Source organism: Pseudochaenichthys georgianus, chromosome 16, assembly GCF_902827115.2.
Source record: "Pseudochaenichthys georgianus chromosome 16, fPseGeo1.2, whole genome shotgun sequence".
NCBI classification, from domain to species: Eukaryota; Metazoa; Chordata; class Actinopteri; order Perciformes; family Channichthyidae; genus Pseudochaenichthys; species Pseudochaenichthys georgianus.
In genome coordinates, this window is record NC_047518.2 from 30,317,086 (window position 1) to 30,339,545 (window position 22,460).

Below are 22,460 nucleotides of genomic sequence, written 5' to 3' on the forward strand. Positions count from 1 at the left end.
CCCTTCTTGTTTCCCCTGGATTACATCATGAATTCAGGCTCCTTCATCTGTGAGTAAGCACATACCTCACAGTCACAGGGGAGGCCAGAAACATGTCTAATGTGTTACAACAACAAGTTGGTTAATGGGATATATGGAGGAGGGCAGGAAGTGTCAACAGTTCTTCCTGCAGATGGTTTTCTATTCATCTCCAATGAAAAGATAAGAGATGTTAAGGACGGTTGATGGTGATCAAGTTTCTGTTTATGCATGCCGGCGTGTGAGATTGTATGTGTCTGTTCTTATTGTTCCTTTCTGGCCTAAACCCAGTCTTTTCAGTATTCAGATCATACATAATGAACTACCCAGAAGGAAATGAAACGTTATACATATAAAACTCCCCTGGGTGTCTTATCTTGTGTGACAATGATTTATTCCAGTAATATCATGATCACAGCATTAACCTTGGCCAATTACAATAACAAAATCGAGATAGATAAATAATATTCCGGCCACAGTCTGGGCTTCTTCTCTCAAAAGCTACGTACTGATTCATCTTCAAAGTGAAAACCATTTTTGCGTGACAAAGCAAGTCCTGTAAATCGCCACTCAGGGAACACTTCTGCAGGTCAGATCAACATTGTAAAGCTCAATAGAGGTACAGTAAAGGCAGACATTGTGAGGTGCAATGCATGAGACTTTAATTGTACTTTATGGTGTGGTTGTACAGAACAAATTGGGGTCAGAATTTGATCCAGTGAACGTGAACAGTTCGGCCTCTCTCTTGTACGTTTAGGTCAAAACCTCATTTAATGACTTTGGGGGGTTCCCTGGTTTTTCGACACATCTGAAACAGCTGACACAAGGCAGTTAGGTGGGTGTGTGAGTTTTGAGGTGAGGCAGTGAATGGCACATGCAGACAAGGAGAGGTAACTCTGTGTTTTTGGTAACTCCATTAAAGAGAACCCCCTGGGAGGTTTGGACGACTGACAGCTGAGGTGGAGCCCAGGGCAGCCAGGCAGGAGGGAGAGTGTTTTCATGTGTTTATGTGTGTGTTTTCCTTCACTACTGGGACTTATATATATGGCTGCAGGGCTGTCTCTCAGATCTGCAGCTAAGTGTGACGGGGGTTCACTCAGGGGTATAGGAAAAGGCCCCGGGGACGACCTGTGGAACAACCCTGTTATCCTCCGGGGAGTGATCCTTTTGAGGTGCGGTCCCCCACTACCCTTCACCTTCAATGTGCCGAATCAGTGGAAGCCAGAAGCCCGGAGAGTATCCCTGACACTAATATGGAAAAAAGCCTGTTTGGAGCGAATATAAGGGCAAATATTATTCTTCCTGAGCGTAACCACGGCGAGCACCTCTGACCTGGCAGTGAAAGTGCTGAAACAAAAAGCCCAAAGACTTTTTCTGCCCCATCAAAGGAGAGCAGCATAAAATAAACATGGCCATCAGATTACCACGCTGAACACGGGGCCGCGTTAGCCCGCGCCGACTGCCCTGCTGCCCAACCCCATAGCTCTATGGGAGTTAAGTGTGGGGTCCGCTCAGTCAACACCATGACGCAAAATGGAACAAGCCTCTGACAGAAGCCCGGGGCTGATGGAATAAGGCCCCTACCCACAGGCCCACAGGCCCCCCGGCCCGAGAGAAACATACTGAGCGAATACGAGAGAGGCAGGAAAACGGGAGGAAAGAAGACGGAAGGAGGGAAAAGGTAGATGAGGACATTTTTTGAAAAGAGGAAAAAGACCACCAGTTCCAAATTTGGTGGCACTGGTCCTGACCCAAACTGAAAAGCACACACATTACATACACATACACAACGCTCTGCTGCCCCTGAGAAGCAGCAGGCCAAGACAGAAAGCCGCCAGTGGAGAGAAGGCCGGGGCAGGGCAGGGCAAGGCGGGTGCAGTGGTTGGTGGTGGTGGTTGTAGCTGCCAGTGAGACTGTGAGGCTTAGCTGGCAAGTTATACTAACAGTGGACAGCCTCAGCCCGGTGTATCTGACCTTACAGGGCTTCTTTCATATCCCCGCGTGTGCCTGGGTGCATTTGTTTGTAGGGGAATGCATGTGTGCACCCAAAAGAAAGTGTGTTTGTGTGTGCATTTCTCGTTCAAGTGACGTAACCAGGAAAACAGATCGGTCCCTTGAGGAGGACCAAGGCTTTTCTCTCGACCTTTGAGTCATCTGACTGAGGCCCCGTGGTCCATTTCATCCACAAGGCTCCCCATCTCCAAACTCAGCCACAGTCTGTCGTCTGTCTGCATCTGACTGATTTCCCTCACGGCACCTATGACCTTCTAACCGCTCTTCTCAAACCTCTCGTAGATTCCTACACCCCCTGTCTGTCTTTTGGTCTGTCTATGACCTAACAGAGATTCCTCTGCTCCATTGTTTCCTTCTTAGCCTGAACACAGGACTGAGCCCGGAGTCATGCACCATGTTCCACTAAAGCGTATTCTCCAGTGACTGTGATCCTTAAATATTTTAAAGCATCAGAATGAGATGTTTCTTTATTTGCTTGGAGCCAGACTCGTAAAAATAACACAGCCCCCCCCCCCCCCCCCACGATTTAGTCCCCACTGGTATGAAAACCAGAATCCGTTATGTTTTGGTAATTATGACTCCTTTGGACCCACATACTTTCCCCTCCGAATATCCTGATAAAACATGTCTCACAGCTTCCATCAGTAGCCCTACAGTCATGGTATTCTGCTCTTTCCCCTGACGTATGACTTGAAAAACCTCCTTATACTTCGGGCTTTCGGATGACGCAGGGCTCAGGTAAAGTGTTACCAGATTACAAATAGATCCTGAGGCCGTTCCAGGTTGTAGCTGTTAGTGTTAAGTGTGAGAGCCATGGGCCCTTTCTGGTTCCTGAAAATGACTCCTGTGTGTAACAACAATGAACACAATCACTGTGGTCCACTGGGCCTCACACCAGCAGCATTGCATTACCGTGCTCGCCTCCCTACTGTTCTCGTTTTCTTTTCATCCTTCGCTCTTTTCTCCTCTGACTCAGCTGTTTTGTAGGAAACTCCGTCTCTTTGAAGAAGGGTAGAATCATTCATTACTCGACAGCAAGGAGAGAGACGCAGATGATAGGGAGAGAATAACTGCCCCATTGTCTTCACCCTCTCCACCCCTCCATCCAATGATAATTGTGTTGGGCTAATTACAGAGAGATGCTACAACAGGTGTGGGACTCTGCACCTGGGTAAAGAAGTCTACGTAGTGCGATTGTGTGTGTGTGGGGAAAGAGAAAGAAAGAGGATTGTGTGTTTGTATGACTATGCAATTCCTGGTGAAAGTGTGTATGTCATTTTGTGCGTGTCAGTGATTGAGATCACAGAAAAACCGTGTGTGTCACAAACCTACAAAACCTTACACGTTACTTAATGGTACTCAGACATGGGTCACTGTATTGTATCACAGACTACTGTAATATCATACAATCACCATCGACCTACACCAGTGTAAACCCCATCTGTGGTTAATTATAAAACTACAGACCACATCTGTTTGACATTACTGGAAAGTTGAAATTAGCACACAAACAGTCTCACTCTCACTCATACACCACATTGAATTTCAAATGAGAGTGATTACAATCACTTAATTGATAACTGTGACCACAGGGAGCCTCATCTTATGAATCATAATCTATAAGCGGTCTTTGTTTTTGATGTCAGCACAGTAAGAAACTTGGGAGACAGAACCGGAGGCAACAGTGATGATGTAAGCAGGGGGTCTCTCACGGGACTAATGGGTTTTTTAGCTTTTTACCGTAAAGGAATTCAACTGAGAGGCTGACCAGAAGAAAGGAAGCCATTTGGTCGGGAGTATGATAAGTTGAGTTTGTGGAGACGTCATAGAGCTTCACTCTCAAAACAAAGTAAGGGAACTGTTTTCGACAGGGCTGGTCGACTAGATGGGGAAATTGACTGAAAGTTTCTAAATTGTAAGATTTCAAGTGAAGCTGTTACTCACTCCTGTTGATGATATCACCAGTCTGCTGTCTCATAACAGCCACTCTGTAATTTAGGCTTAATGAGCTAGGTTTTTTTATTGGGCCAAGGCATTGTCCCACATTAATGAAATCGGAAACCCTACTAATCAGACCACTTGTTTGTGTCACATCAAGAAAGGGAAATTAAAATATCCGCTGCTCTTGAGCCTGAGGCTTTGACCTTTACGAGAGCTCACCTTGATAAAGGTAACCTTTGTGTGTGGTCGTCGCTGTCTCATTTGCTTGCTTGAGTCATGCCCCCTTTCCCAAATGCTACCATGATTACAGGAAATGAACGAGAGTGAGACTTCAAATCAGACGATAATGTAGCAATTCTACCTGCAGACTCATCATTTTACGTCAAAGGGGAATGCATGCTGCATCGCCACCGTGTGGAATATTCCTTTGGTGTTAAAGTTGATGCCAGTGCCAAGCCCAAGGGGCCCTGCTGTGGGAAACAAGCTTGTCAAGGATCACACGGAAACTGTGGGCCTTTAGGACTAGCATTTTATTAAAAACAAGTAGTTTCAAAACATGCATGGAAGCCAAGTAAAACAGTCACGTAAAGCACAATATCGTGTGGCCCCACAGACACGGGGTTTCACTTCTTGATTTAAAATAAAATCTATAAAGACATACCAAAGCCAATACAATTATTTTACTTGAAAATGTCTAAATGGATAAATGCATTGATACGGAAATGTCATGAAAATCAACAACCAGCTAACAAAATGCAGACAACATGTCCAGTTTGCATTTTTTTCTTCTTAAGGTGTACATTTTGCTGTTTCTTCTGATTTCCTTTTCACTTTGTGGACAAATATGGGCTTATTTAAAGCCGAGTCCTCTGATTGGCAGGTAGCTCATCCTGGTCAAGTCCCCACAAGAAGGTGCGGAGACGTGTCACTTCTTTGTGGAGCTCAGGGCTCGGGATTGGCTGGGAGAGGTCGAGGCGTGGAGTCTCATTTGGCAGGATTAGAGGAGGATGGTCCAAAAAGCTCTCAAAAATGTCTAGAAGGAAAAGAAATAATTGACTCAACAGAAAATGTCAATGGTTGGATTCTCACTGTTTTTTTTGTTTTGTATATTACCTCCACTCAGTTCTTGTGCCTGGCAGAGGGGCCCAGGATGCCGGTGGGGCTCTGGTTGGACCCAGCTTGTAATGGGTGAGCAGGTGGTGCAACTGGGAAGGGCTTAACAAGACATGATCCTCCTGTAGACTGGTCCAGGATGACTGGAAGAAAAGAGGTTATAGTCACTAAATAAGACTTCTTGGACGGGAAGGCTTTCTGATCATGAAGCTGTATTACCTGGATAAGTCGAGTCTTGGGTATGCACAGGAAGTTGACTGTGACTGACAGTTTCTTCATGAACTCAGAGGCTATGTCTCCTAATCCCGCCCCCTGTAGCCAGTCGAGAACCAGGTCCAAGTTTGTACGGATCTGGACCGCTCTTGACCAAGAAAACAGACCATCTTCAGAGAACAGAGAGAAAATAATCTGTTATCAGAGAACGCTTAAACAGGAGCTCTGACCCTTAAATTAGACCTCATTACAAATGAATAGTTGAATTTATAAATGAAAGACCAAGCTCAATGTTTCAAATGTTATGTCTTCTTTTAGGAGTATGTAAAAACTTGTGCAACTTTACACAACAGGACAACATTGTGAAACACACCTTCACGTAATGCAACCTCACAAAACGCAACTTCACAAAACGCAACTTCACGAAAAGCAACTTCACGTAATGCAACTTTGCATAACGCAACCTCACGTAACGCAACTTCACAAAATGCAACCTCGCGTAACACAACTTCACAAAGCGCTACCTCACGTAACGCTACCCCATGTAACGCTACCTCACGTAACGCTACCTCACATAACAAAAATGTGCGTAGCGCAACTTCACACAACAGGACAACATTGTGAAACACAACTTCACGTAATGCAACCTCACGTAACGCAACTTCACAAAACGCAACTTCACGAAACGCAACTTAACGAAACCTTGCGTAACGCGACCTCACGTAACACAACCTCAACTTTTTTGTTGTTGCACCAATCATCAGACTACTAACTTTGAATCTTATCCACATGCGCTCCTGTTACATTTCAACAGCCTCACTTCAGCCTGAGCCCTCTCACCTCTCTCCAGTAAAGTGTTGAGCAGGGAGGTGTTGGTGAAGAAGAAGAGGTAGCCAAAGGTTTGGGAGGTGAGAGGTGGGGAAAGACACGCCTCCTGCGACAGCATCAGGGAACAGCGGTACACTTCCACCAGCCCGGCAACTTTGGGTGGTAAAGCAGACACGTCATCCTCCTCTCCTTCACCTCCTTCTTTCTCTCCTCCCTCTGCAGCCCGAGCTTCATCCTTCCCCTTCTCCTTCTCCTCCCTGGAGAATGGGTTGGATTCAAGGAGAGCTGGAAGAAGTGAGTACAGTGTCTTTGTGGACAGAAAAGAGAAAAGATTAGTTACTGCACTGTGTTCAGGAAAATAAAACATATATATATATTTCGCCTGAATGTAGAAGGCGACAGACTATATTCGGGTAACGTATGATAAAAATTGATAGAGGAAGTTCCACCATCGTCGTGCAGGTTAACAAATGTCTATAGGATGGATTGCCATAAAATGTTGAAAGTCATGGTCACCACAGGGGTCAAGTCACTCTTCACCATATGTACTGCCATTTCATCCTTGGACGTTGTGCATACTTTTTTGATTAGATGACGACTGTGTGGCTTTTGTAACTCACAGTAACGTGACATAGCTTTTCATGGTGGAAAATGGATTGAATGCTGTTGGATGGTTTCAAACAAAGTGGATCTGGTTAATTTAGTGTCAGCTTGTTGGGAATGTATAGTGTTAAGATCAAAACCCTTTTAAAATAGCATTACCTTTTCATCTGTAGGCTTGTAGGGCACGTTCAAAGCCCATTTTTAGTCACAAGTGATTGGTGTAAAAGTCCAAGTTGCAAGTGTTTTTTGATTTTATCAACTAGAGTCTAAAGTCATCAAATGTGTTACTTAAGTCCACACTTTTGGTTTAAGGTGATAACAGTGAAAAGAGTGACAAAATTAAGTATACTTAAATCAGACATTATGTTTATAAAATACAGTCTATTTTCAAATGTGCTGTAGAGTCACAATATTCTCCCAGAATGCAAATCACAAAGGGAAGGGAGGAGCTCCTCACAGCTTGAAATTATTAAAATGAATTGTGGTAGGTGGGGACAGGGCCCCCCAATAACAAAAAAACAATGAATTGTTTGTCTAATATGTAAGTGCTTCGTTAGACATTTCGTTGTCTCTTTGTGAAGTTGCATTGGCAGTGGTATTCCTGGTGTCACACGCATAAAGCCTTACAGTATGTTTATTAGTATACTATTGGCTCAAACAGCATAGTAACAATAACAACAGTGGGTTACTTTTTAACTGTACCTTGGTGAGGTGATACACACACTGTTGGAAGGTGTGCATAATGACGTCATCCAGCTGCGCCAGAGCTTCTGAGCAGGTGTCCATGTCAGCTGTCAAAACTGGGTCCCCCGGGGCTTTAAAGAAAAGATCAGTAAGAACAATAAAGATTTTGTGCCCAATTTAATTTCTCTGTCCATCTTTGCCAAAGTTATTAGGTCATTGATTAAAAGGACATACTTCTTATGGTATTTTTTGACATGAATAAGTGATTTACATTTTATTTAAATCACTCTCACCTTCAAACTCCCACTCTTTCTCCATGGTTTCAACTTTGACCTGGAAGAAGTTTAGGAGCTCTGTGGCATTTGACATCCAGAACATCAGGGGTCGAAGGTCAGACGAGAGTTTCTGAACATTGGGCGTGCTGATCTCCCCTTCTTGCTCTGTGGAACTGGACACATTTGCGCAATGCTAAAGTTATGTGAGCTGTAAAATAATTGTGAGCATTCTCCTGTCAGTGTTGTGTTTATGCTTTAAAACAGAAAGACACCATACTGCGTGTAAAAATAGCTGAAGTATTTATAACTCAGCAATATTTGAGCCATTGTTCACCATCACCGTCTTGCAATGCTTTCATCATACCACAAAAATGTGCCAAAGACATAACAGCTCACGCACAAATGTATCATGAATCACTCAGCAGATGATCTCTAAACAGACGAAGATGACATGGAACAAAAATGTCCTTACTTTTGTGTGGGATGCTTATCGCCGAACTCCTTAATGTTGTCCTGTAAGAGACAGACAGAACAGAGGACAGACATTGCGGGTGAGTGTGGGGGTGGAGTGGAGTCTAGCTTTCAGCCAGGACAATTACAGCACATTTTCCAGCAGGAGGGCAGTGACATCAGCTCATCCTCGCTCTTCTCCACGACATAGCAGGCCCCAATGAACGGCACATGTCTATCTGCTGGTTTTTCTGTCTGATCTCAATCTGTCTACATGAGGTTTTCTGACAAGCTGGTTTAAGAGGGACATATTCTCAATAAAACTGTCCCAAAAAATTATTCAACGCTACACGTTGCTCCACAGATTGAACCTAAGCTAACATAAAATTCATTTTGAAATTGTAGCTTTAAAAAATGGATATGTTGAGCTGTGTGGTTAGAAACATGGCAATCACAGTCAGTCCCGCTTCAAATATTTAAACTACTTAATGGAGTGACATTGATAGTTCCTAAAGATGAACACTACTGGTTTTGACCTCTAGTACCACCATTAGATGCATATGTTTGGATAAGATGGATTGCTATGAAATTTGATTCAGACATTTACTTCTTATATTGTAGTAGCTATGCTGAGCCCCTGACCTTTAATCTAGCACCATCATCAGGTCAACATTAAAATGTGTCCAAAACTTTGAGCATATAGATGTAGCATCTAGCTAAAAGTATAGCTGTGGCTGAGCACATTTATTTTGTATTTATTGGACATTGTTACGCCTTTATTATAGAGCAACAGAAAGCAACTCAGAAATGAGCTGATAAAGAGAGAGGGAGCAAAGCTGAAGGTTGTGTTGGTTGTTGTGGTTCATGGTTGGCACAATATCTCCAAGGCCAGCAGGGCCCCCTACAAATATTTTTTTATTAAAGATTTAGAGCTGTGTTTTTTTCTTTTTACTTACCCAGACAATTTCTTTAATTAGATTGGCTGACTTGAGTAATATCTGTGGTGTGAGCGCGGGGTCCAGGTGTTTGGAGGCATGATCGATCATGATTGACAGGAGATAAGCAGGAGCTAAAGGCCCACCTCCAGAGTCTGGGGAGGAATTGTTGGAGATGATCTCCTAGGAGAAAAGTGAGGAACAAAACAAACATGTCATCACCGCCATTGCTCTTCGATAACAGTTACATAGATTTTAAGACTTGATCTTCCTGTGTCACCTGTAACAGAGCATCTGTGTGACGGGGATGGAACTTAAGCACCGCCTCAGTAGAACCAAGGTACTGCCTCAAAGCTTCCTGTCGGTCCACCAACCCTGAGGGGCAGCAGGTGGTGGAGCCATCAGCCTGCCATGGCAAGGTCAATGCCAGCGGTGGAGCTGGACTCACCCGGGGGTCTCGGTACAGGAAAAGGAAGTGGTTCCCGAGTCCAATCACATCCCCAGGCTTTAAGACTGTTTCCCTGTAAAGAGCCACCCCGTTGTGTGTGACTGCGCCTCCTCTGAAGGGCCGCATCAGAGCTGTGATAAAATAAAGTAAGAATAAGGTTAGAGCTTCAACACACATTTGATATCATTATAAATTAATCAGAAAATTGTTTTCTAGATTACTCGTTGGTTTGGTCTACAACATGTCAGAGAATTGTGAAAAACGCATTCCAAGTTCCTAAAATCCAAGGGTATGTCTTAATTTCTTGTTTTCACAGTCCAAAACCCAAAGCTGATTTTGTGATTTTATAAATTATCGAAATGGTTGGGATTCTTTTTCTGTAGTTCTATTCATCATTAGGGTAGACTTTGAAACAAGAAGTGCACCATGGATCTAAGGTGTGATGTGGTTAGTAAGTGTTTTAGTACCTTGCCTGGTGGATGACTCAGGAACAGCTGAGTCTCTCCTGACCAACAAGTGTCTGGCCAAGATGTCCGGAGCAGACAGGAAGGTGTCCACCTTCAGAGGTCTCTTCCCCTTCCTCTCCCTCTCTCTGTCCTTCTCTCGCTCCCTCATCGTGGGCTTTCTTCCAAACATATGTGTATGTCCCGCCATGATGTACAAAACAAAATCCTAAACAAAACACAGTGGAGGGCAGAAGAAAGTCAGGGAGGTCTTTTATCTTTAAGTGCCATAGTTTATATCAATCTTCCATCTCAGAGATGTTGAGTTGAACAGAAGACGGTTGATAAGGTATGAAGTGTGTCACAGTTTTCTACAATGGAGACCTGTGTGAGCTACACAGAGGGGTTTTATGCTTCTCTTGGATAAATTGTTGGGGCATTGTGTTGCTCTGATGATGTTTTGTGCAGGATGCTGAATGGGAGAGGCTTGTCGAGGGATGGAAACCCTGATGGTATGTGGCGATTACAGACATGCAGGTATGATGTCATGTACAGGGTGTGTGCACGCGTGTACATCTGCACAAATCCCCTGCCGGTCTGCATACATGCACATCGATGTGTTTGTACATTACTTTAGAGTATATTAGGGAAATGTCCATCTGTGTGTGCCTGTGTTTATATTTTGTACGTGTGTGTGTGTGTGTGGGTGTTGTTTGTGTGTGTGATATCATCTGTCAGCGTGTCTCGCCTTGCTCTGATCGTAACCCTGCAGCAACAGAAAATAGGGCCGGTCTGTGGGTGGAAGGATCAAACTTTGTGACATCACTTCCAGGTCACAGCTGGAGTAATCCTTCTCGTCCTCCGCAGACTGGTTCGTCCATCCAACCTTCGCTTCAGCTTTTGAAGCTCTAATCTGAGGAGGAAATAATAGAAAGTGTGTTAAGACAAGATGGATAGAACATCATAGTTTGTTTGTTCTACAACACATTATCGCCCTCACCTCTCCTTGCAGTGGGTGGATCATGCTCACAATGTTTTTCCTATCCTGAACTCCTCCGTTGTTGTTAGGACGGTTTCCACGTGGGTCATTGCCGACATGGTTGCCTTGGCGACGCCTCAGACTCAGGTTCATGTCACTGATGCTCCTCCTGAGCTCAGAGTTTCTAGCACGGTGACCTCGCTCGCTCTCCTCAGGTCCGCCTCCTGATGACTTCCTGCCCCGCCAGCGCACACCTGTTGCCCAGACAACCAGAGCATGGTTCAGTCTGACCCCGGGTCAAAGAGACCTGCAGCCTGTTGAGTCTTACACATACCTTGATATGTCTCTCCCTCCCTCTCACGCTCCTTCTCCCTCTCTCTCTCTTCTCTCTCATAGTCTTCCTTTCTCTGGATTTCAAAGCGCCGCTCGAACCCGTCCTTAGGCCGCCACATGTCCACTAACAACAAGGGACATTCCCACGGGGCAACGCTTCTCCGGCTCTCTGTCTCCCATTTGATAGCTCCATCTGGCTGCTGGATGGGCTTTCCAATGACATCACACAGCAGGAAGTCCTCTGGGCTGTATTTCTGGAGAACTAGAAGGTAATGGAGGAAGGGAGGATGAGAAGGGGGGGGGGGTAATCATTTTTCCACAACACCGCTGTTTGTGTTTACATTAGGTCATTCCCAATTGGTTAAAAATATTTAAGCAAACAATTCCAAGTAATGGGGCTGCAGTGACGGTCAAAGTTTCCCTCCCTCGTACCTGCGTCATCTGTTTCCTCCCTCTCCCTCTCCGTGTACCGAGTGATGACCTGGGCGATGAGCTGCCTGGCTGTAGAGTTACTGTTGGCCAGCAGGGAGCGATAGTTGGCCCCACTGGAAAGGGCATCCCCATAGATCTTGATCAGGCCCGGGGCAGAGGAAGAGGCAGGGGGCAAGTAGTGGTGGGAGGAAGGAGCAGCTGAGTGAGCCCAAAGCTCTCTCTCCCTCTCCCCCACCGCCCGGTCCCTGTCGCTGTTTGAGCGCCCTCGCAGGAAGAGGTGGGAAAGCCGTTTTGTGCGGGACTGAGGCCCAGCAGGCCTCGGCCTGAGGAAGGCCGGGGAAGGAGATGGGGATGGGGTAGGGGAAGCCAGCGAGAGGGTGGAGTTAGAAAGGGAAGAGGAAGGAGCAGAGGGGGCCTCGTGGAGGGAGGCTGCGTCAGAGCTGGTGGTCGACCTGGGAACAACAGAGGAGGGGAAGACAGATGCAGGAGAGAGGAAGGAGAAAGGAAGGGACCAGTCAGCTGTGAATTATGACTGACTAAACAGGGACAAACAACAAGGACTAAAATAAAACAGGGAAGGGTTACAGGGTTGAGGGGATACTAATGACGTGGAAGTAAGATAAAAGCTGTTCATTCAACAATCAGGTACTGAATCTAACTAAACAAGTTTAAAATTCAGACTGACTTGACAGAGATAGCGCTGGGCCAGCGACCCCCAAGCTTGGCAAAGTGTTTCCTGGGCGAGTTGATCCACAGACCCACTGGGAAATGGAGCTTTCTGAAGCGAGGACTGCCAGACCCCTCCATCTGACAGAGGGAAAGACCCACAAATAAGAAATCTGTAGTTTTTAACTCAATAATCTGCAGTATGTCTAGATACTATAAATGTCCCGATTAATCTAATCTACTAAATCGGCATCCACATTGTAGAGGAATGTGTGTCAGCAATGCCTGGATTGAAACAATATAACAATGGCATGATGTCACCATCCAAAAAATATCAACAGGATATCTACAGCAGGTTGTCAACAACGTGAAAAAAAACTAAAATAAATAACATCAAAACACCCCAATCAGCCCCTGAAATTCATAGAGTGAATTCCCCATTCCCAAACAGGAAGCATCTTCGGTGGGACCAATTGTCGCACTAACTTGGAAATACCCACTGCAAAGGTCACTGCCTGTCCTATTCTTTGTGTTACTTCAATATAAATGACCATCAAAATGTAGGTTCAGATTTGATAACCTCTTTTAAAGGTTGATTACTGAGAGACTAGTTGTCATACTTTTTGATTCTAGACTGAAAAGACATGCATACTGTCCTAGATGTTGGATTATTTTGAAAACCATGAAATCAAAACACTACTAGACAGAAATACGATTGCTTTTAGTGGATAGATTTAGAATACACTTACCCACTGTTTCTTCTGATCCTTCTTTAGCGTGTTATGATGATTCTTCACCACCAAAATGCAAATACGCAGCTCAGTGTAATCTAATATCCTTGCATGTTTCCTTTTTCCCGTGATAAAATTCCATTTTCAAAAGGCCTGAACCTCGCACACATCAACATAAACATCTTCTATTCTTTATATACATAAGGCTAATGCAGTTCTCTTTACCTAAATATCTTTTTCTTTTCTCTCTAACTGGACACGATCGGTTCCCTCTGTCCCTCTAGCTCTCAGTCTCTCTGGTTCTATAGATAGAGAAACTGGCCCATTGTTCTAAGTGACAGAATTTCCTTCCTTTGCAGTGGACAACACCTATATCCTGACTGAGAGAGAGAGAGGGAGAGATTGGTAGAGAGCAGGATAAGGGTGAATTTACATACACATTTGGGCCTTTGCAACCTTTTAAGGAATTTTACGTTATTAAATACCGGAAAGCATTTTAGAAATACACATTTTGCTCTGGATTCAAAATAAAAGTGTGGCCATTGTTTCATTCTCATGAAGTTTCATTATATTAAAAAAAAATTTGCCCACACAAAGGTCTCAAAGCACAACATATTCTTAAGAATGTGGCCATTTAACCTGGTCGTGTTGATTTCTTTGTTTGGAAAAGATATTGGGATGCATCTCAAAACACACAGAGGGCCCAAGTTTTGCTGGAAAGAAGATGAAGGAAACACACAGAGTGAGACAGGAAGCTCGAGGCAGTGACAGAGACACCTGAAATCTTTGACCTTTTCTTGGACAGGAAGATGGTGATAATAAGCGAAAAGAGACCGTCACTGTGTCCCAGTTCAAAGTATGATCCTCAAAAATCTGCATTTCTAGATCGCAAACATCATCAGAACAATTAATTACCCATTTCAAAGACTTATCCACTGCATCAAAGTTTCACTTTGGGAAAATAAAACATTAGTCCAAGTAAGAAGCAGACAATATGTGCAGTTGAAGCATCATATTGATACAGCACAAGAAGTCAAACTGATATTGGCCTCCTGGTGAATCTTTGTTTCATGCAGAACAGGCAAACACAGTCTATATGTCTACTATGGTTATGTTGCCAAACATCATAAAGCAATTGTTGATCAAGGGCAAGTAAAACAAATGCTAAAATCATTACAGTTGTATTAGAATCGAAGGGATGAAACCCTCTTTAATGGCCACACATGCAGAGCACACAGCACACACACAGTGAAATTTGGCCTCTGCATTTAACCCATCCTAGTACCAGTAGTCTAGTACTAGGAGCAGTGGGCAGCTATTGTACAGCGCCCGGGGAGCAATGGGAGTGGGGGGTTGTCCGGTGCCTTGCTCAAGGGCACCACGTACCCCTACTGACTGAGCCACTGCCGGACTAATTCACTGTAATAACCAAGCAAAGCCCAAAGATTAAAATGCATGTAGCTAATGGTGTATAGTAAGCTAACTTTGTAACTAGGCATCTGTTTGACATGGCAAACAGGAGAAGTGTATTCAATCAACAGTCTACTCTATAAAAGAGAAAAAGTATGTAACTACTAACCTTTAAAATGTAACACAACCACTTTATTAAATCATGGCTAAGAGAGAAACACCATTGCCTTCACACCTTTTACACCAGATTTCTGTAATTTATGTATTTTTTGAGGATGTAATTTATTATGTTTTTAACTTTAACATTATCAATATTTAACTTTTTTTAAACTAACCCTAGGTTGATCAGGTGTTGTAAATCAACAACCCTAAACCAACTGTATCGTTGCGCATACAGGTATATCACAATTGAAATGCTAGAGTGATGTATATTTAAGTTAATACTTGTAAGTAACATAATATAATAACTAGCCTATTTTTTCTCCGTTTAATTGGATTTGTGAAATGAACTAATGTTTGTAAAATAAGACAGGCTAGAGATAATTATTAGGTTCGTCATAGCTTAATATTGATAATTAATAAACACATGTTTGTCAAACTTAAAGTTGAATTTAGGTTCATGTCCGGTCAGTCGATATCCCAGCATCCTTTGCGCGTCGACACGAAGGAACGTATTCTTCCGGAGCCCACCGAGGACACATCGAGAAACCTCCCAAGGTTAGCAGCCGGTAACTTCCTAACTTTGTCTTCTGTTCACAAACGTTGCCTTCGATATTCAAAGGGTTTTCTGTTGAGTTCACCTACCGGAACTCACGGAACAAACAGACGTTCTCAAATGGCTTACAGAGTCAAGAGTTAGCAACGACCTAACAGCTAGCATTAGCTCACTGACAACACTGTGTCAAACTATGCTAACTTGTATTCAAAGAAATGTGACCGTGGCAAAAGTGTTTGTGTCAATAAACTTATCAGAGTTGAACAGTTATCCTACATTCTGATTAAGGAACTAACAATGAGTAGCGATTAAAGCGTAGACAGAGATAACCTACATTTAACTTTGATCAGAATGCTATATTTAGCTTAGCATAGCCACATAACATGTTGTTGATGTGACACTGACAGCAGTGTTTACTAAACCTGTATCAGATGTGAGTTAATCCACCCCGTTTCTTTTTTCAGTATCGTTAAAACGTGAGATTGAAGCTCATAACGATGGCTGATACTGTTGAGACAAAGATCCAGAACTACAGGACGGCTCCCTTTGACGCCAGATTCCCAAACACCAACCAGACCCGCAACTGCTACCAGAACTACCTAGGTGAGGACAAGGATCGATATGTTGGGATAACCCGCTCGTAACACTTATTTTGGACACAGTATTCAAAGACAGGGCAACATGCCTGCACACTTCATTCTGTCCACATCTTTGTACTTGTGCAGTACTGTTTCTAAAACTACATGACATGTTTGTTAAAGCACAAACAAACAGAGAAACGCAGTTTTTTTTAACACTGGTGCCCTAACAAAATGTGCTTTTATCTACAGTGAATATATGGTTATACCTTTGACATATTATGTTTAAACATAAAATGTTTACAGTGTACCATAAGACAGCTAAGAGATAAGAGCCGTAATTAATTATAAAAAAAAATTGAAAATTAAAATGTGATCTCCATTATGACATTGGTGGTATAAATACTGTAGTTTATCTAATTTATGCCTTTTTACAGCAGTCAATAAGGAAAGAAGTATTATGTTTCAGCTGTGTGCATATTTCTCTCTGCCTGTCATTGAAGCATGTTGTTTTTTCCCCCTTTTAATCTCTAGGGCTTTTATTGTGTTTTAAGTGTGAACATTGTGTCGGATGAGTAACCTTGAACCCTTCTTTGTTTTTGCTCCAGACTTCCACAGGTGCACTAAGGCCCTCTCGGCAAAGGACCAGGATGTGGCTCCCTGTGATTGGTACCAGAGGGTTTACAAGAGCCTCTGTCCCACGAGCTGGGTAAGTTACAGCTCTGATATTTCCCTCTGTATATTCAAGAGTCCTCGTCTGTATTTTGAGACATTTAAAGTTTATATACTATATGTGGATGTCTGCATGCTGGTCTCTAAAAAGACATACAATGTGTGAATGGGATATGACACGCATGTGGTTCCAATGGTATTGATGTGTGATCGTGTTAGTCCCCTTAGTTGGCTTTCATTAGTACCTGAGACATAAGAGAAGTCATCATATTCTTCCATCACAATGCCTAGCCCTTATATACTTTCTAAAATACGTTTTTACAGATTCATGACGAGAAAACTTAAGACACACTGCTAAGCTTCATATCCTGGTGTATACTGTTGACCTTTAATTTCCACCGATGGTGCCATGTCCACCTCGGATAAAAGACAAAAAGCATCTCTTTGGTCTCAGGGTGAATGCATTTCACCCTTTTTATTTGCTTATTGTGTTTCTGTTCCCTCATATTTATGTTAACTATTGTTAACAACATAGTGCCACAGCTGTTGCATTGACAGCTTGTCTTTGCCTTTATTTTCAAGTTTCAGATAGCTTACTAGGGTGTCACATTTAACATTGTACTTGTATTGAAATTGCTAAAACTACATTGATGATTGACCCAGAAAACTGGCAACCATTTTTGAGACAATTAGCCAATGGTATCGGGTGCAACAGATGTTGATGTTACATTGAAAAGCGTTCCCAAGGTCAGGAACTCTATACTTCTTTGTTGTTGCTGTCTTTTTAAGAATCCCAATAAACTGGAATGTAAAACTGCAGTTCTGCTTGAACATGAGTTTGGCCTAATGTTTTCTTGAATTTCTCCCCCAGGTTGGCAGATGGGACGACCAGATAGAGGGAGGAAGTTTCGCAGGGAAAATCTAAAGTCTGCCGTTGGTGATCAGGACAGTCCCCTGCAGGACCTTCTGTTACCGCACCCCTGTGTGTGCCTAAGGACATTTTCAAACAGCTAACGCATTATCATAACTTTAAATAGAAATACGCACAACTTTTTACCCTCCATGTTGAGGTCTTAAGTTTTTTCCGTGTCAATTTTAAACTTCTCTCTGGCTTTGCTTTATCAATAAATAAAGTGCAGATTGAAATAAAAGGATGTGTTAAATAACAGTTTCAGTCTTATTGGATTTACTTGTATGTCATTTCTACAACCACACACTTTCGATTAAGCAAGTCTTGTTATAAATTGTTCCTGTTCTGGGGTGAATTTAACCGTGGCCTTTTGGATTTTCAGATGCACAAAGTCTCTGGAATGCCAAACAAAATCTTCAGCTATCTTTATTTTTCATTATCTCTTCATCAAAGACTATATATTACACCAACCATCAAGGGTTTTAGTTTTCTCTTAGACACCCTTCAGACCTGGTTACTGTAAAGCTCAACATCACTAAAACAAGTTCTTCCAGAGGGTGGTAGTGATGACCCTGTGGTGCAGTTGAGCTTTGTCTCTCTGTGCAACCATGAACATTGTTCCAAACTCATTGATGTAACTTGCAAATGTAAGTCCTCAAACCACAACAATTGTGTATTTCCTCAGAAGTGCATATAATTAACTTGACATCCTCTGCTTGCTCTGTAACAGAATAATTTAATGTCACAGCCAATACAGATGTAGAGAATATTTAGCAAATGAACCAGTTAAAAACATTAGTGGGTCATGGTTTAGTCTATACTTCCTGTTCAGTTTGTATAAGACACAGCACCTACACAAACATCTGATTTAAAAAGGCAGAATATATAAATCTTCCTAAAAAATTACTAATAAAAAAAGGATCTCTAAACAACCCAAAAAAGTATACAAAGGTTGTCTTTAAGGAAGTTGGTGATTCAGTACCTTGTGTTAACTTTGATCTTAATCAGGGTTTTAATACTTGCTCATTGTCACGGTCCACAGTAGGGGATTTTGACTTTTAGGGTGTTAACAAGCAGAGGTTAAATTTAATAAATAGCATATTGTTTTGGGGTGTTTGCAGAGTAAAAGTACTGACACTATTGACTTATCTTTAGATAATCATCAGATCAACACATCTTCCACTGTTTGCCTCAGCTATGCTACAATATGCCCCGACACGCCAGAGAGGGTGTGTTCGCCTCTTCTGTTTTGATTTCCTCATCCAGATAAATTCCCCTGGTAATATACAGTCATAGTGTGTGAAACTGTTACCAAAAGGGTCGATGAAAAAACTAGGAATTAAACAAGATGGCTAGTCACAAAAAATGTATCCTTAAGTGCTTTTATTAACAGCCAAAATGCTGAAAGAACACAAAGCAACAAGGATCTAGTCCAAAATAGAAAGAAAAACAAACCTCAATATATATATATATATATATATATACGTATAGGTCGAAGAAATATAACTGGTACCTCTCTGCTCTACAGCCACAGACAGACTAACTCCAAAACACTTGTGGCCAGAGGTTTATATAGCCCCTCCCCATAGGACAATCCACTATGTATACCCTTAATTACTGTTATTCTTATCATCTACAAACATATTCAAAATGTAGTTCAAACTAATTAAACACAATAAATCAAATAGGTCAACATATTCTACATTTCTGACCGCAGAAGCCTTAAACAATAACACTTTTACACTTGGAAGAAAATTGTCACCCGTGCCCATGCTCCAATTGAGCACAGGTGTTTCCACTGATTGAGCCTCTACTTAAGGCTGCAGTTTTCTGTTGCTCTGTTTGGCCTTCACAACCTTGACCGAGAGGGTAAGCAGGTTACTTTGGCACAGCATTGTTATGTATGACTTCAAATAAAGCTGTCTTGAACAAATAATGACTTGGGCTTTATTTTACCAATGTCCAGCAAAGTTATTAATGTGTTTCCCTCAGTGTGTCTTTTACCATGCCCCTATGCCAACTGTGATGAAGGCGTCTTCTTCACAGAAACACAGCGCAACACATAGCTGTTTATGTGACTTCTAGAGAGCTGTGGAAGTTATTGTAGGACTATTTCTGGTTAGGGTTAACGCGATTCAGTGTGATGGCATCTCAAAAGCACAAGGGGGCACTGCTGCATCAAATGTACATAAGAAACCCCTCCAGTAAACTGTCTTAATGCTCACTCCCTCTGTTGACCCTGAACCACCAGATTATCAGCAAAAAATACATATTTGTAATATTTTATCCCAAACATGACCCCAAATGTCAAACTGACATAAAGAAAATGTGTTTACAAGTTGAAAAGAACTGTTGAAATATTTCCGTTGACTGTAGTGAAGCAAACTGTAACCATGACTTGACTGTTGAACATTTTAATTTATGTGAGGAAATATTCAAAATGTATGGTGTACGGGAAAAATACGTTTTCTCTTTAAAGCTACCAAACAGAAAATGTCCAGGGGAAGTCAAAGGGTTAATAGATGATTTGCATTTGTCAATACTTTATGTACTTTCTGTTGTCCAAGCAAAACATGTTATAAATTGGCTGATTTATACATTTTCTTTTTATGTAAACGCTTCAAAGAATATATATTGTGAAACCCTTCATGTGGGCACTCATAATATGCATTTTTTTACTTTATGTTAAGTCTATACGATCCTGCAGTCCAGGAGAAAAAGTCAGATGAATTTGCATTAAGGGCGACATTTTTATGTTCAATTAAAACATTCGCCATAAGTCCACAACACCCAAAGACGTGTTTAAACGTTCTGCAGGATGTGGTTTGTGTGTGGTAGACTGAGTGAGGTATCTAACTTCCTCAGTTTCTCTCTCTGTGCCCTCTGTCTTTCTGTCTATCTGTGTTTAATTTTCACAGATGTCATATAATTGGATTTGCTCACTCAGGCAGGTCACCAGAAAAGATGCCGCGGGATCGGTTTCCTTGGCAACAGATCACATGATCCAGATGGGATGCTGGGATAGAGAGATGCACTCTGAAGGAAAAAGTATGTCATCAAACACATCAGGGCACTAAACCTGAACATCTGCACGTCCTTCTCTCCCTCTGTGAGTTCCTTTTTTTGTTTTGTTACAACCAAGTGAATACAAATGATTGCGATTCCACTATTACGTACAGAAAGGGAAGGAGCCACATGAAACCCAACCTGACGTTATTGATGCAGTCACTGTTACGACAGATTCCCTGTAATCTCTTTTCACAGGATATCAACTTCTTGATCAATCAAACACATTACTGCTCACAGGCCTCGGGAAATGTTTGATATAGTTTGGCAGTAGATTTCTCAAAAAGATAAAATGTGAGTGAACATTGAACATTATTATGCTTAAAAAGTTCACTCTGTGGTTTCGAGGTATATTAATATTGTATATAAATGTGTAAATCTATGTTTTCATTATGTAGGATGCCGACAGGGTGAAAGTAAGTTACTACTTAAGTACTTTACCATTTTAAGTGACTTCTATAGTTAACTTGAGTATTTCAATGTTTTGCTACTTTATCTTTTCAGCTGAAAGCTTGTGTTTAACTCCACTTGATTTACTTGATACCTTTAGTTACAGATTTAGATTAGTAATTAGAATATATTCAAATAGTTTACAATATATTGTTAGATTTCAAAAGCTACCTGGTAGAATATGTAGTAAAACCTATAACAGGCGACAAAATTAGAGTAGTAAACACATTACTGCATCTCTAGTTATACAGTATACTATTCTGAAATGTGTAATTCGGCATAATGACTACATAATGCTTTAAGTATTTTTACAACTTCCACCACTGGTCGAGGTTTGATCAGGCCTGAAGGCTTTGAATATCTCCAGGAAATAATTGTTTACTCTTAACCTGTTTTCACCAAAGTGGCTCATTTCCAGGCACGCTTGAGTCAATAGTCTGAATTCTGATGAAATGTGTTTCGTTTTTACATTGATCACAAAAGTTGAAATAGCTGTCACCAGAATGTAATGTGAAAATACACTCCTCCATGACATCAGATGCTGTTTCAAATACTCTAACTGGAAACACTTTATCAAAATAGGAGCATAAACGAGCAAGTAAATAAATAATGAAACAGTTTTTAGTTTGGATGTCAATGCCAAAATGTATCTAGTTTGCACTCATTAAGTTAAGGAATACATATTTGTGTCCGACATGGATTGTTATTTATATTCTACAGTTCACATAATTACATGCATGACAAAATACTAGAGAACCACCTCAAAGTGTTGAATTGAACGGGTAGGTAAGAGTCTGATTGGTAAAAACCTAAACTCATAACTAATCCATCATTTATCACTGCATATTTAAAGGGGGTTAATTATACACACGATAGCTACTACTAAGGACAGAGGCCATGTCCTCGCACTGGGAGCTAATTCCAGCTTTCAATATTTTAATTGACTACATTATGCAAAAATGATCCTTCTACAACTTTACAAATTGAATTGTACCTGAGTGACTAATGTTTTTATGCTGGTACCGTATACAGTATAAACTTGGACAGAAAATTACATTTCAAGATTACCAAACCACAGGGTATATTTTATAATCATGGTCTTACACAGGATTGTTTGACCCTTTGAAAATTAATTAATACAGCTTTTTCTAAACTAGAACAAAATATATTTATATTTTACGCTAAATGCGGAATTATCATACAAGTCTTGGGTCAAACTTGTGATTTAAATAAAAAAAGCATTCAAATGTGCACCCAGCCTGTTCACCAAATGGATTTAGAAATGCCCTTGGCTCACTCGCATTTTTCTGGAGAACTTGTCAAATTCCAGACTGGGATTTAGGTGGGCTGTGAAGATTAGACATAGTTGATGAAGATTTAGTTGGTCTCGTTTGTTTGCCACCCACTGAGCCGGTCTTATGATTTCTGCATGACCGGTCTTTGTATCTGAACTCCGTGGACATTGCCTTTTGTTCTCGCGCCCCCGGTGGGCAGCCGTCGGGCCAGCAGCAGCACAGAGCCTCCATTCACCGGCACCGTTTGTTCCCCATCTCC

At 41.9% G+C, this 22,460-nt stretch overlaps 2 protein-coding genes across 3 annotated transcripts; one reads left to right on the forward strand and one right to left on the reverse strand.

Moving 5' to 3' along the window:
* Nucleotides 1-4,483: 4,483 nt before the first annotated feature.
* Nucleotides 4,484-13,427, reverse strand: rasip1 (Ras interacting protein 1). The gene is given in 17 exon segments (XM_034102739.1): nt 4,484-5,005; nt 5,086-5,098; nt 5,100-5,228; nt 5,305-5,468; nt 6,139-6,433; nt 7,432-7,544; nt 7,707-7,861; nt 8,161-8,201; nt 9,095-9,256; nt 9,354-9,652; nt 9,989-10,193; nt 10,713-10,877; nt 10,965-11,197; nt 11,278-11,538; nt 11,709-12,160; nt 12,394-12,515; nt 13,124-13,427. Coding segments are annotated over 16 exon segments (2,988 nt in total). The 5' UTR covers nt 13,124-13,427; the 3' UTR covers nt 4,484-4,826.
* Nucleotides 13,428-15,144: 1,717 nt separating this feature from the next.
* Nucleotides 15,145-17,648, forward strand: cox6b2 (cytochrome c oxidase subunit 6B2). 2 transcript variants are annotated; one of them, XM_034102637.2, is made up of 4 exons: nt 15,145-15,243; nt 15,695-15,833; nt 16,417-16,517; nt 17,352-17,648. In XM_034102637.2, exons 2-4 carry the CDS (start codon nt 15,728-15,730, stop codon nt 17,403-17,405), a joined length of 261 nt encoding a protein of 86 aa, XP_033958528.1. In that variant the 5' UTR covers nt 15,145-15,243; nt 15,695-15,727; the 3' UTR covers nt 17,406-17,648. The 2 variants fall into 2 exon arrangements, with proteins under 2 accessions (XP_033958528.1, XP_033958526.1); XM_034102635.2 differs by having other exon boundaries at nt 15,145-15,232.
* Nucleotides 17,649-22,460: the final 4,812 nt, after the last annotated feature.